We start from the raw sequence: 15,440 nt of genomic DNA, 5'->3' as shown, positions 1-15,440 counted from the left end.
CCTGGGTATCTTTTTTTTTTTTTTTTTTTTTTTTTCAAAGCATCCCTCATGATGCCCCCCATCTGGAAATGAAACGTAAGGAGCAGAAGCGAGTGGAGGGGGGGGGGAGAAGAAGATGGAACGGCCAGCACTGCGTGACTGCATAGGGCATCAAGAGCTTATGTAAATGAATGTAACAGTATTGGTGTCTGGTAGCAAAAGCACTAGAAAGAAATCCAGACGACATGGCGGATGATTGGGGAAACTTGGAAAGCGGTTCTTCTTTTTCAAAAGAGAAATGGCGATCACGTATTCGGTTTACAAGAATTACGTTTGTATGGTGAAACAACGTTGTCGTCATCGTTGGTTACGCAAAAAGCCAATAAAGACTGCGAGATGACGGCTCTGGCCAACCGGAATTAAACCAGATGGAAGATGGGCTCGACTTCCTCGATACGCAAGACGACGAAAAACTTTTACAGCAAATGAAAAAAAAAAACAAAAAAAAACTGTTTTGATGTTGTTTAAATTGCTGACGAAATCAAATTTCCTTTGATCACCGATAGCCTCTTCAAAAAAAAAAAAAAAAAAAAGCGCCACATACAAAAATATCAAACAAAATGATGCTCCGTTCGATCAAATTTCCCAGACGCATTACACGACATTAAAAAAAAAAAAAAAAAAAAAAAGAAAGGCGGTGAATGAAAATGAGACACTTACCGCGACTTCTTCGTGGTGTCGCAAGTGATGATGGTCCCAAGGATAAGGCATGGCTGGTGGTGGTGGTGGCGGAGGTGGTGGCGGAAGTGATGGAGGCCGCGGCGGATTTGTTGTTGTTGTTGCTGCTGCTGCCGCTGCTGCCGCCGCTGCTGTTGCCGGATAGCTGGTGGCGGCCGCCGTCTCGCCGAGGCCGAAACCAGCATGGCTCGAGGCGCGTACGCCGCCCAGCTGCCCAGCCTCGTTTGCCGTCGAACCAGCCCACATATATCGAGTCCAAACGCTAAAAGAGAAAGACGAAGCAACGAAGCAGTTTTAGTTTTGTCCTTCCGTCAATCGACAACTGGGATGATAGGCGACAACGAGACACCGCGACCGGTTTACGACGGCCGTGTGCACAACAACGCGGCGCACGGTTTGCGCAACCTTGTTCCGGTGTCACAAGAAGAAACGCAGACAAAAACGGGAAACGAGGCAAGGCAGTTTCGTCGAGCCAATCAACGACTGGCCAATGTTGCTCTTCCAGTAAAATTAGACGAGAAATGGCCATGAAGGATCACGCAGTGCAATTCGTTTCATTGTTATTCACTTGTGATTGTGACGTTGTGTTTGGTTTTGTTTCGGTTTTTGTTTTGTTTTTATCCTGACTGGCCGACGGAACAACTGCGGTGAGTGGTGGTTGACGACAAGTGTCACTTTGTGACCTTTGATCATCGGGTAGAGAGGGGGGGGAGGGAAATCGGTCGTGAGAGCCAACGGTGGCCGGCCAGCTTATCTCCTTTTTACTCTAGCCCGCTTTTAGCCATGAAACTAACGGCATGGCCCGGCTAGGCAGTAGCGCGCACTAAAAAGAACACGAAATCTTTTTTTTATTTTATTTTATTTTTTTTTTTTTGAAAAAGACCCACTTTGTTTTCCCTATACAGGCACGCACACACACACAGACACATGCACACACACAGACACACACGGGCACACATACACACACAGAGGAATCCACAACAACGTTTTTCTTTTCGTTTCAGTTTTTCCTTTAATGGTCTGCGATTGACTCATCACTCTTCACTCGCTTCGTTTTCCCTCCGATTTTCTCCCTCACTCGACTTTGTTTCAGCGCGATGCGCTGCCAAAAATAGACGGCGTACACATGACAGCTGTTTTCACCACAAATTGAAAATCATAAATCCGAAAAGAAGCTGATGAAATCGGCAATTGTTTTCGAACGAGACAAGCCAATGGCTAAATAGCAACGGGTTGTATTTAGGAGCTCAAGCCGCTGCCGAGGCCCCCAGAACACTAGCGTGCACAGTGCCATGCCACTGACGAGAAATACACCACACACGCGACAGACGATCGGTGGCGGCAGCGGCGGCGGCTAAAAAAGACTTTTGACATGGACACGCACGCTGTATACGCCAGTTCACCAAAACACACCAAGTATTGCGCCGTGTCTCTCTTTTTTGTCTTGTTTTGTACTTTTAAGTGGGGATTGCAGATGTAAAAATTAAAAAAAATAAATAAATAAATAAAAAAAAAAACAAAAAAAAACGAGGGGAAGCAATTAAAGAGCTGTTTAACCGTGTGATGTGAAAATAAGAAGAACCGAAAAGAAAAAAGAAAAAAGCCAAAAAGATAAAATTGCAACGACGCAATCCTTTAGAGGAAAGGTAGAGAAACAAATGCTGGGAACGAAAGCTTGTTCTCTCAGACTTGAGCGATTGACCAACTCGTTCGACTTGTTTTACGATATCGCTCACCAGTCTTCCCTATCGAAAGATAATCATTTTGGGATGGAGAGAAAAACCCCCAAAAAAAAACTCGTCTGGGAAAAACAAAATGTAAAGAAAATGTACATGCGTTAGCTACAAAGAATTTTCTACGGTGTAGTAGTGTGTAGTATAGTATAATTAGTATTAGTAACCGGTCCATCTGATTGATGGCCGATCCGTGACGAAACCGGATCAAACTTTTAATTTCAAACACAGCTCTCATCGCGCAGGCTCGTCTTATTTTTACCTCTCGAAAACAAAAAGCGGCGAATGCATAACAAATAATAGAGTTATAACTCAAACAACACCATGATTGGGAAACGTGAATCGAACAAACAAACAAAAAAAATGTCCGCATTATTGAGGCTGCACAGCCGTTTCAAAAAGAGGCTAGACCGGCTAGAAAAATGAAATATGAAGGAGTTTGCCAAGCCTGTGTAGTAAACATGCATATCGCCGTGACATGTCCAATTTCTAAAGTTATTTTCGTCAACTCTATTTCCGAAATGAAGAAAAAGGGGGAGTGAGTGAAACAAGAGCGACACTGTATTACAATGCTTGACGGGAAGTACTGGCGTGTCCAACGAAAATGGACGACACCTCGGTGCAAATTGAAAATAACGACGAGATAATTCAATGAATTAAAAAAAAAAAAGCAATTGCGAAATGATTCTAATTCCGAATACGAAACGAATTGGAAAAAAGATTTTCAAGATGATTTCGTACGCTTATATCATCAGTGGCTATGAAAATCTCACGCACATGACGTAAGGAATTATCTTACCCTCCCCCGTCTTTATCAGAACGGGAAGCAAAGTCGTCTTGCAACTATGGTCCGACCATTCTCTTCCCCGCTTCATCGCTATTGGGTGAACTGATTTCACCATCCGCGCACCAGTTCTTTTCGTTGTTTTTTCCCCCCTCTTGAATAAAAAAAAAAAAAAAAAAAAATGGGGAGAGACTAACTCGTTAGATCACCACGATCCCCCCCCCCCCCCCGTTGACTTAGAGAGGAAAAAAAGGGAACCACTGGCTGCTTACATAAAAAGGATAATAATAATTGCGCTGCTGCTGCGGGATATTAATCAGAGCGCCATGAGACGGACCAGATCCGAGATTATTACAGTTCTGATGGATCACGAGTTGTCCGTCGGTTACTAACTGTTGTACTGCAAAAAGCTGCTGGGCATCCGGGTCGTTATTGCGTCACATCATCATGCGTTTATCCTCCGTCTTTGTTGTTCTTGATGTGATGCTCGCCTTTGACCATTATGTGTCTTGCCCCGTATCTCTGCCTCGCCTATGGCTTTTCAAAATCCTCCCAGTTAATGTACGATTACAACGCGGGGCGGGAATCATTTTCGAATCATGTTTCTCTTCTTTTTTTTTTTTCGTTTCAAAAGAATCCAGGTGGGAGGAATTGAGCACCCTGCTGATTATGTACAACATGGCACCATTTGAAACTCCCGCCGACGCAATAAACGCAAAGATGAATGAAGAGACAAAACAATGACATAAAAGAAGAGAGGAGGGGGGTAAAACGAAAAAAAAAACAAGATGTACCGAGAATGTAGAATATCCAGCCGTTGAGAACGGACACATTTTCCCTACGTTGATCCTGACACGAGCCCAACAAAGTAAGAAAAAGAGAAGAAGAAGAAGAAGAAGAAGAAGAAAAAAAAAAAAAGGTGAATTATGAAAATGAAGGGTATGGAATAGTGATGGAAGTAACAAGACAGATGACGATCGCAACAAGACAAGAAGAACAAGAATGGATGGCCCTATCAAAAGCATCAGAGACAAGCCCTACAACAACAAATTGATCGCCGCCCTTTTAACCGTCAGTTTCTACCATCACTGATCATTCACATGATCATCCACAAGGCCTAGAGACTTGCTGCTGCGCTAAGACAATAAAACGGCCAAGCCCCGAATCATCATCCGTTTTTTTCCCACCCAAAATCAAATCGTACCTTCATTCTCGTATCAAAGAAACAACGCAGCCTTAAAAATTCGAGCACATGTCTTTCGCAATGCATGGCTCGATCGCATACCTAAAAATGTCTTGTGAAGATCAAATATTCTAATCTTATTGCCGTTACGAGATGCGTCTTTCTACAGTTGGCAAAAATAGTAAACACCGAAGGGGGAAATAGGTATCTATCCCACCCCCCTCTTTTTCGCGTTTCATTCGCCAGCAGTTCTACAATCTGACGTGCCGTATTGATGAAGAATGAAAGTATATAAGCAAATTTTACAAGAAGAAGAGATTCCGCTTTCTACTCGTATGTCCTGCGTGGGTTCTATTTGTGAATGCAACGGATGGATGGTGCTTTTGTACGCTGATGAAAAGGAAAGGGAAAAAAAAAACGAGGGGGAATAAGAAGCGAGTCCAGTCCACCGTGTGACCGCCGCATTAATCCGCTACCCTTCCGTTTCCACCCTCTTCCCACCCCCCTTCTCGACAGCAATGGTTCTCCGGGGTCTCGGTCCAAAAAAAGAAAAGGGTTTTATTTTTGTGTGTGGAATGGTCGAAAGAAAAAGAAAAAGGGAGTTGAAGATGACAGCCGGATTTGAATGTGTTGGGATCGGTGAAGCGCGACACATTTTCAGCGAGTGAATATGCGAACAAGCCAAATCTGAAAACCCTGCGTGAAAGAGCTGCAAAAGAGTGGGGAAGGCTTGAAGACGAAGAGAGAGAAAAAAAAAAAAAAAAAAGAAGAGACTTTGTCGTGTTGGCTGCAATATTCAAACTTTTTTATCAGCCACTACACCAAAACGGTTATTTGAAATTATTCCCCCCCCCTTTTCTTTAGCGTTCAATCTCTCGCGGCACTTCGTGAGCCTGGCTCACGGCGGACCTCCCGCCGTCGCATCGTCTTTGGCCCTCTTTAGTCTTGTCGATCCCTCCCGTGTGTCCGGCGCAATGGGAGCCATCCATCACGCACGGTCGTGACAGCGACCGACGTAAGTCACTGTATCCCGTCCGCGTTCCCCGACTCCGTTCCTGACGTGCAAGGACGGGCAAACCGAACCGTTTGATGCATGCGGTCACAGATACACGTTTTTAAAGACATTTCGATTTCATCTTTTAAATTAGAAACGAAGAAATTCAGCAAACTTTGGAATCGGGTTCAGTTTCCATTGTTCCATAAGTTAAAACGGGCAAAAAAATAAATAAAAATAAAAGCGCATCAGAAACAAAATTGGTTGCCAACTGGTGTAGGCCTGGTTTTCCCACCCACAAGTCAATAGCTGCCAGCAAAAATGTCTTTGCATAGGAAGCGACCAAAAGCTTCAGGAAACGACGACCCGTCGGCGAATTCGCCCAACCCTTTTGTAAAAGAGACATCCCCTTCCCCGATAAAAATTCTCCTTGAGCTAACAAAGAAATGAGACCACTCTTACAGGGGTCGTCTCTTTACATCTACACAAGTCTTTGCCAAAAAAAAAAAAAAAAAAAAAAAAAAAAAAAAAAACCCGGCTCTCAGTGAATGATGCAACCCTTTCTTGCACCCATCTCTCTCAGTGTGTGCGCCATGTTCACGTACTTTGTAGTTGTATTAAGTAGGTTTTGGATGCGTGCGATCTTTGGCGCCATCCATCCGGAATATGTATGGATTGCAGAGAGACTTTTTATTCCTTTCTTTCTATAGTTGCGTTCTTTTTTTTCAAGACTCCCCCCCCTTCCCCGCCTTTCCTTTTTTTTTTTTGTGTGTGTGTGTTGATGACATGTACAAAAGTTTGTTCCATCGTCGGCTTTGCGTCAGTTTGGCCAGAGATGGATTGGGGGTCCGTGTTTCGATATGCGTCGAGGCTGCAATAAGGGAGTAGACGAACGACTGTCATCCGACTCGCCGATCTGCAGAGACTAACTGAGAAAGAGCAAAATTCACGCCAATAGCCTCCCCCCTGAACCACTTTGGCACAAGTTTTCTCCAAATGTTTCTTTCCTATCTCTCAAGTTGATTCTCCCTCCCTCATTCCTACGCACCAGAAGAAGGCAATAGGCATAATTGTTATTTTTCCGAGAAAAACGAAGATTGTTATGATTAGGGTACAAAACATGAATAGCGACACGGCTATTTAACAATAATCCTTGCCGCAGCAAAACATTCAGCCCAATGCACGAAATAAAGCAAGGCGAGAATCACTTAACGAGCGGTACAAGAGATGCAACGTCCAAATGTTAAACACGAGCCTCTCTCTTTCCTTGTACGTTATTATTTGGTTTCTTCCAACTCAAATGGAGAATCGATTCACGCCCTAACCGGTAGAAGCAATCGCGGTGCTGCACCGTAACAACAACAGTCATCAATCGCGACTCCTCCTTTACTTCCTTCTTGGAAACTCAGACATTTCAGAGCAACAACCAACAAAAAAATAAAGCACGGACGTATGGAGAAACGGCGGGGAGTTGCTTCGGGTTCCCCCCCATTTTCGGATCAAACAACAATCGACTGTTCGCTGTAATCCAATTTACAGTACACATTTTTCTTTTTTATTGTTCTACTTGGTTTTGCTCTGTTGAATTATGGACCGCCCCCCCCCCTTCCAAAAAGAAAATGGGAAAAAAATAAGAAGCGGAAAAGACAGAAATGGCAGATCGCAGACGATGATCTACAAGCAATTTCAAACAAAAAGGCGGCAAGCATGTAAGCTATTATTATTGTCGCTTTTACGAACCCATTGCCAAAAATAGAAAACGACGGCATTCAAATGATGACGCAGAAAGAAAAACAAGTCGGCAGTCAATAAATCACTGTTTCAAAACAAAAATAAAAGAAGCTTCCTGTCGTTATTGGTTGTTTTTTTTTACCAAACAGGTGTGTGTGGCCTCCATGAAAAAAAAAAAGATGTCGCCATTTAAAAAAAGAAAAGGAGACCGCAGCAAAAAAAAAAAAAAAAAGAAAAAAGAAAAATCCCTGCCCATGCAATGAATTATAACGTGCCTTTGCGCCGCTTAAGTTGTCCAGTGTGTGATTTGATTACCACCTAAGAAGAACGATGAACCTTTTGAAAATATTCAAATTGACGACGTTATAACTGGCCAGGTGAAAGGAAGGTCGCCTCAGAAAAACATGAATGATGAGTGCGCATTCGATGTGGGCCGCATTCCAATTCGAAAATGAATCTTGCTTGTCAGCAGCCTTTTTTAATAATTATACTAGTACATATTCAGTAATTGCGACACCTTCGGGCACAGACCAACGGTTGGCCTGCCCTCAATCAAACCGTCTGATTAATCACAAATACAAAAAAAAAAAAAAAAAAAAAAAAAATAAATCTCCGTGATTGTTGCCTCCTCCTCCTCTTTGATAACAATCGTCCCATCGAGGCCAGTCACGGTTTAAAATCCAATTGAGAAATAGGGCAGCGAGAAAAATCATTTTTGCGTGATACAAAAATGTTCGCGGTAAAGAAAATCACAGCAGACAGTTCACTTCAAAATCGGCATTTGCGGTCAATCGCGTGAAAACAAGAAAAGAAACAAGCAACAAATACGTCGAAAGGAAAATCAAAATAAATAAAATTTCAACAGAAGTGCGCGCCAAATTTGGGAAAAGAAAATGTTGACGTTGAAAGTTTTTTTTCCCAATTTTAAATAGAAAATGTTCAACACTTGCTGTACACCTGACACCTGGTCACCATTCCCGGGTCGGGCAGGAAAGGAGCTCGTGTGTGCGTATTAGCCACACACACAAAAAAGAAATGGAGATAGTCTCAACGTCTTTTGTAAAGCCGCAGTAATAGGAAGCTTTCCGATCTCATTAAAGATTTAAAGGCCTATAACGAGAGAGCGTGTTGCGCAAGACGATCGCCGCATTTCGAAAACATACACCCTGGCGCTTATTATACATTCAAATATTATTCAATTGATTATCTGACGCCGTCTTTTTGTTTAAACATGTGACTGAAACCGTGAGCTCCTTTTCGAAGCTTAAACGGGTTTCAGTAATCAGCACATCGCATATGGCGCCGCCACAGCAATCGAAGAGCCGGTTATGTTAAAAGTATATTAGAAGTCAAGGTTTTTTAATATCACAAGTTTTCTCTAATGACAAAAATGACGAGTTTTCCTGAAGACAATCGAGAAAAAAATAAAATAATGCTACAAAACAAGGGGCGTCGGAATCATTTTTCTCTGAAATTCGATAGGATTCGGGCCAAACTGCCGATTCGAGCAAGTGCCAACATCAACGAAATCAATCTCGCTACGCCACTGCATTAATTGTCTGAATACATTTAATACAGCTGACTGTCATTAGTTATTAATTCAACCACGAAACGTCAGTCTCTCCCTCCACATCGGCTACCGGTACGCATATTTTAAGTTCTCGCATTCTTTTTCGGCTTCAAATGATAAAAAGAAACGACTGTCTTTACGCCAAACTAGAGAACAAATTTGGAAATGATCGTAGTGGGATCGCTTGTTCTTGGCCGTGCGCAATTCTTTTTTAGGCGGGACAGTTTTACCGCGGTCCAAACAAATTCCCATAGGCTCAATCTGTGAAACACGTGTCAACGTGACGACTCCCCCCTCCTTTTTTTGCTATTTATACTGCGTAGGGGACCGGCCTGTCACGCACGTCCCGAAGACGCGAAGTCTACCGTGAGTCGAAAATGGATGCATCCAACGTGTGTACGCAGCTGACGGCTAACGATTTGGGACGATCTAGATGAAAGAAATAGAGTTGGAAACAAGAAAGACCAAAGAAAAGAAAAGCAAGTATATATATCAGCCATCGAGATGGTCGATCACTGTCACTGTCGATCTCGCTCGAGGGAATATAAACATTGGAAAGAGATGGCTCCTGCTACTGCCTCATCAGCACAAAACCTTGATAGCTTTTGCCACGGCGACCATAATCATCAAGCCTTAGCTGTTTGTCGTTGTATTGAAAGAGCTTTTTAAGTAAGGAGATTTCTGGCAAGTTGTTACGTGGAAAACAAAGATGAAAACACATTTTTGGCTTCATTTGTTTGCATCAAAAAATTTTAACGACAGAAAATATCGTTACGGCTTAGTAGATGTGTGGCAAAAGCAATCGATTTTTTTTTTTTAACAATTGATGAGTAAAACGACTGGTGGTGGCAACTACTTTGGCAAAGAATCTTTTGTTTTTCAAAGTGAGGAGAGGAAGCAAAACCGGGTCCATGTCGGCATAAAAGCCAATTATTTCGTTTCATGGAAACGCCAGTCGTTTGTTCGTCGCCTATTTTGAATGACCAAAGACACGGGGTGATCGCAGTCTGATAAACAGAGCGCCAGTTGAATTTATACGACATCAAACCCGTTTTTTTTTCCTTCTCAAAAAAAAAACGACTAATGTTAAAAACTCCATTCCATCTAGACACACATCGACCAATTTACACAAAGTCGACAAGCCCCCCCCCCCTTTCCAGAAAAAAAGAGCTCAAGATCAAAAATCCACACAAGTTAAGAATCAAGCAATCAAACACAAATTCCGCCGACGTTGTTGTGTGGTCATTCAAAAAACGGGGCGACGGAGCAAGGCAATAATCAAGCTCAGCACAAGTACAAGAGACGGACAGCCAGCGACAGCATGCTGCAATCGAATATCTCTAGTTGGGAATCTTTTGGTAAACCGAGCAAATAGAACATGAACGGTATACGCACGTCACCTAAGTAAGGGGTTCATTTTAAATCAGCAATGTGAATCTATTCAAAGTTGAAGGACAAGAAGAGCCGATGCCACCAGAGTTGACTGACATTTTTCAATTCGTTCTAATCAAAAGAGCCTTCGTTACTGTTGCTATTGCCCTGTCACAAAACGACGGCAGCCCAATCGACCCACCTTCATTTTCTTGCATTCAAAATTGAAAAAACGAAATGAGGAAAAGTGATAGAAAATAAAATTTGACATTTAACAGAAGAACAAGACCATAAATGGGAACGTCCACTGTGCAGCTGGTTATTCATGGGAATGTTGAAAAAAAAAAAAAAAAAAAAAAAAAAAAACGAATTGAAAACGTTGACATATCAAAAGAGGAAAGGGGGAAAAAAATCTTCAACAAGAGATAGGAGAAAATCGAGGTATGTAAACATGGTACCAGCACCCACCCTCATGATTGGCACAGATTGCAAGTGATGGATCGTAGAGCCGCATTTCATCTCTCGCTGACTTGATTTACTTACACAATTTTTTTAGGATTAAAAAAAAAATCTTTCAGAAAAACTTTGGATTGAATATCAAACAAAATGAAATCATGGGAATGGACTGCCGGTCTTTTGCACGTTCATTGAACAACAAGAGATCGAATTTCATCACAAAAAAAGTGGGGAAAAAATGGTCGCACGCGCGTTTCTTTTGCTACTGTTGCCGCAAAAAATAAAAAATGCTACGACAAAAAAAAATGTGAACAGAAAATTCAAAAGTAATTTCTTTTTCATGCCGCAATTTATCTTTGACGAAGCCGCACTGAGCTGCACCAATGAATAATGCTTCCCATTTTCTAGACTTGGAAACTAAAGTTTTTCACGTTTTCCCACTATTTTTTCTTGTTGTTTGCCCGTCTATTTTGGAATTTTTGCATAAAACGCATGTCATCACCCCCATTTAAAATAAATGAGGAATCAAGGGGAGAACAAAACACAAGCAAACAAATAAGGCTGCGCTGGCTGTAGGATAGGCAGATTATGAATCATTGACAATGACCAAATATTGTATGAGAGATATAGCGAAGCGTCTTGACTGCCGGTAAAACAACATTTTGAAACACGCAAACAAAGGAGAGAGGAAAAAAGAAAAAGCAAACAGTCCTTGTGAATAATTCAAATAGGGAGTATGCAGTTTTACTGGTCTCTCTGTCATTGCATTTCTTCCTATTTATAATCTAATATTGAACGTCGGAGAAGGTCTGATAGAGCGCGACGCCCAAACAAAAGAGAATAAAAGGGGAGAAAAAATATTATACGCAATCCAAAAACGGAGGAATAATAATGGTAATATCGAGAGAAACATTCCATTGAGAGAGCGATTCACCTTTGTTTGCTGCCAACATTTCGTGTAACTTTCTCAGCTAATGTCTGTGTGTGGCCCTTTCTATACAATTCTGCCTCTTTCTGCTGCTTCACATGTGTTCCAGACCAACAAGACGGATGACCTCGTCCTCATCCCTTTTCCTCCCATCGTCCCGAATATCCCCGACCGTCCCGTTCCGACTTTATCCGTTTTCTACGACTCGCCGTTTAATCCGCTCTGACGTTGGCTCGTCTCGTCATGGCAGTCTGCCATCTTTTTTTTTTATTTTTTATTCTGCCTTCTACGTCAACCACCCCCTCCTGCCATCGTATCATTTTCAGCTGTGCGCACCCCCCCAAACAAGAAGACACATTCTCTCGATCCAGCGCGCCCATCCCAGTCAGTCAGCAATGTGCCGTAGAGCAGTCGGAGCTCGAGGCGCGAGATATCAGCCGACAAGAACAGCCGATCGGTCATCTTTGATCGCTCCGTGAATAACCAAAAGTGAGCTAGAGTTCCAGCAGAGACAAGAAAGAGAACGGGGTGTAGATCTAAACGCATCTACATAAATAGACCTTTTTACAAGCAGACCACCATACACTAACGTGAAGAGATAGCGCTCTCGCATAGACGCGCGATACGTATACAGGACGGATTTACATTAGAGGCACATCGGAACAAACGCCAAGTTCAAACGGACCCCATCAGACAGAAACGCATTGATCCAAGTGTGAGACTGACGGAATATTTTGGCGCCAGGAATTACGCAGCGGTACCAAAACGTGCGGGACACAAATATCGATCCTCGCAAGCCATAAGGCGACTCACATAAAGTTGGTTATTAAAAAAATAAAAGGCGGTCACATAACAAAGACAATATCGAGGAAGCGATGGGAAAAAAAAGCCGGTGGGGAGGATATAAATAAAGATGCTTTTCTCGGTCGTTATTACACGGTCGGCCATAAGGCCAGTATTGCGGGAGCCGTCGATTATACGTCCGCTAGCAAGTACTAAAGAAAACGATAATGGGATGGACGAGATTCCTGCATGTGGGGTTCAATCACCTTTTTATCCATTGAATGATTAAGTTTGATGGGAAAAAAAGTCATGTCGGCATATTCACCTCTAAGCTGATTGTTATAAATGTAGGGACAAAAACATGAGAATCGACGGGCAAAAAATCGCAATTAGACTGGCGGGCAAAATTCCTTTTTTCTAATTCCGACTAACGAATTTAAGTTACTTTGCGAGAAAAATGTTAATGGGTAAACAGTTTCTTGTTATTGGAGGATAGCTGTAACGTGGAAAATAATAACGTGGTGATGGTGGAGGAATGATCAATCATGGATAGACGGCAAGGCATTTTTACTTGGAAAACGTTCCGTATAAGTCGGCGTCGTGGACGACGACACACAAACCAAATGTCTGTGTCGCAGATCAGATTAAAGACGGAACACGTACACCTTTTAGTCTCAAAGGGCGCTTTCACCTACAGCAGCAAAGAGTTTACTTTATTCATTCCTACAATCCAATAGAAAAGTCAGACAACAGGGGATACACATCTCCTCCCTTCTTTCCTTTTTCATCAAATTGACAAAATGGATGATCAACCAAACGCCATTTTTCGATTCAATCTCTGACAAGAAATATTCCATGCCACTGATGTACAAAACAGCATCCCCACATGGACAGGCGAGCTAAATTCTCATTTTGTTTACACATAAAAGGAATCAAAAAGCCTAACTGCACCTCGATCACGCGACGCATTTCAAACAATGGAGACAAAAACATTGGCGCGGAATTAAGGGCGATCGTGTCCTTCAAAGGGTGGCTCTAATGCGCCCTCCTCCCCCCCCCCCCCCAAAAAAAACGGCAACGCTGGTTTCGAATTTTTTTTTTTTTGTCCCGCCAAAATAAAACAAAAGACGACGTAGAAAATCAGAGAATTTAAGACAGCCAGCAAAAAGAGACAAAGTGGAAATTCCCATCTCCAATAGAGGAATTTGAAGAGAATGCTTTTCTTTTTTCTGTAGAACAAAAACTAAAATAATCGAATTCGCCAAGCACATTGTGAGCACTCGTCACTCGCCGTAGATGAGACCGCCGTCGTCGACAGCAACGACTTTGAAAGATGTACCCAATTTGTTTTCGAAGGAATTCAATTCATACCTTTGTGCCGTTCTACGCTTCGTCACTAAACGTGGTATGTTAAAAATGACTGACCCACATGACCCAACAAATAGCCTAAAACCCGCATTTCTAGATGGCATCAAAACATTCCCTCGACTTGAATCAGAAATACTACTTGATTTTAGAGGACACTTGCAAAGGAAACAACGAACACAAATTTTGGCGCAGAAATGGAAGAATCACTTACTTTCAATAATGGCGGACGCTGTTGGACGCTGCTTCATCTCGTTGCCGATACGGCTTCACCTCGTGGTCATCACCGTGCCGCTGCAACTTTTCGGGCTCTTCGTCATCGCAGGATACATGGAAACGCGGTGGTTCGATGGGTACGAAACGGCATGAATCGATGAGTGCAAAAACGGCATAAAACTACCACGTGTTCAGCACACAGCAAGGGGCACACAAAAATAAAAAATACGACGACGAAAGTGGAACTCGTTGACGAGTCACATTTCTAAAAATGGGCATGTTCTCTTCCAATAGAAATGTAATGTTTAATGTTCAACGAAAGGATGTTCAAGAAATTCTTGGATTTGAAAGTTTTCTGTCTTTATCACAATCGTTTCACAGCACGACACACATGTGATCCTTACCACTTTCGCCGTACAACTAAATGATTGCACAAAGAACGGAATTGCTGCAGCATTGCAATAATTGAAATAATGTTGGATCAAAACTTTTTGATAAAAAATCCTATATACGATACAATTTAGTCAAAATTTTACAAATGCTAAATATTTTCACGTCCCTGAATTATTATTACTAAAAATGGAGTTAAAATATTTGACAACACCACAAGTCGTATGGCGGACGTGCGAATCTTACCATTCCTCTTGACTGGTTTTTCTCAGTTCCATTTCGAAATAGCATCAGGTGACAAATGCAGAACGTGTCAAGGCCATTTCACTTCGTTGCCCTCAGCAACGATCGAGATAGAAGATTCCTGAGTGAAATTGCATTACAAAACGAGTCATACACATACAGATATTAGAAAAAGAAAGCAAATTTGCCAACTGCATATTTTAATTGCCGCATGTTAATACACTGTTGCTCGTTTTACAGACACTTTCACCGAGATTCAGTTGGTGGCGGCCATCGTTGACGCCATTTGTGAACAAAAGCCAACACTTATGATTCATAACCAGGGGAAAAAAAGCGAGCATCACACTGAGAAGATAAACGCCCTTACTCCCGATTTTTTCCTGCGTAATTTACCTATTAATTCATTTTTTTCCCTATGTAGAAAATGGTGGGGGTGTACCAGCCACTTCGTCATGTGTTCGTGTACGGCCATGTTGTACAGAGTCTAGACGATGAAAAATGAACAAATTATAGGGTTATTGTACCATGGAAACAACAGGAAAGAACATGTGGAACATTCTAAACGTGCAAAATGAGTCGAAGACTTAGGCCGGCGTGTTTATTAGAATAACAAGGCAAGCCAAAAGAAACGTAATATAGTTGTACATCGCTACACTTACCTGGTAAGGCACACATCCTATAAAATTACTTTTAAAAAAACGACAATAATTGCTTCTTCTCGGAAGGCATTTTGTTAACGAGGAGACAACAACAGAAACGATTTTTCTAAGAAAACGCCCACTTAAAACAGAACGAACTCCTTGCATCGTTGGATGGGTATTAACGAATCTAATGCTTGGGTACAAGAAACGTGCACCTGTTGACGGATAACGATGCAACACTAAATGTGTTGGTGATGAAGTCGAAAAAAAATTTCTACAGTGTATGTTTCGCATGTGAGTAAAAGTCGTCGACGCTGGATTCATTATGAAACCAT

General features: G+C 42.1%; 1 protein-coding gene across 4 annotated transcripts in view; it reads right to left on the bottom strand.

The window, feature by feature from the left end:
- Positions 1–13,935, bottom strand: part of LOC130694610 (zinc finger protein rotund-like) — a 110,189-nt gene extending 96,254 nt beyond the window's left edge. The window contains exons 1-2 of one of the 4 annotated variants that reach the window (XM_059496246.1): positions 13,830–13,935; positions 700–979 (exon numbers count right to left, since the gene is read on the bottom strand). In XM_059496246.1, the coding sequence (XP_059352229.1) occupies positions 700–963 (264 nt within the window). In that variant the 5' untranslated portion in view covers positions 964–979; positions 13,830–13,935. Of the gene's footprint in view, positions 1–699; positions 1,582–13,829 lie in introns of those variants that run through there. The other 3 variants (XM_059496245.1, XM_057517672.2, XM_059496247.1) reach the window with 3 other exon arrangements.
- Positions 13,936–15,440: the final 1,505 nt, after the last annotated feature.

The sequence above is a fragment of the Daphnia carinata genome, chromosome 7 (assembly GCF_022539665.2).
Source record: "Daphnia carinata strain CSIRO-1 chromosome 7, CSIRO_AGI_Dcar_HiC_V3, whole genome shotgun sequence".
NCBI lineage: Eukaryota > Metazoa > Arthropoda > Branchiopoda > Diplostraca > Daphniidae > Daphnia > Daphnia carinata.
This window is presented reverse-complemented; position numbering and strand designations above follow the sequence as displayed.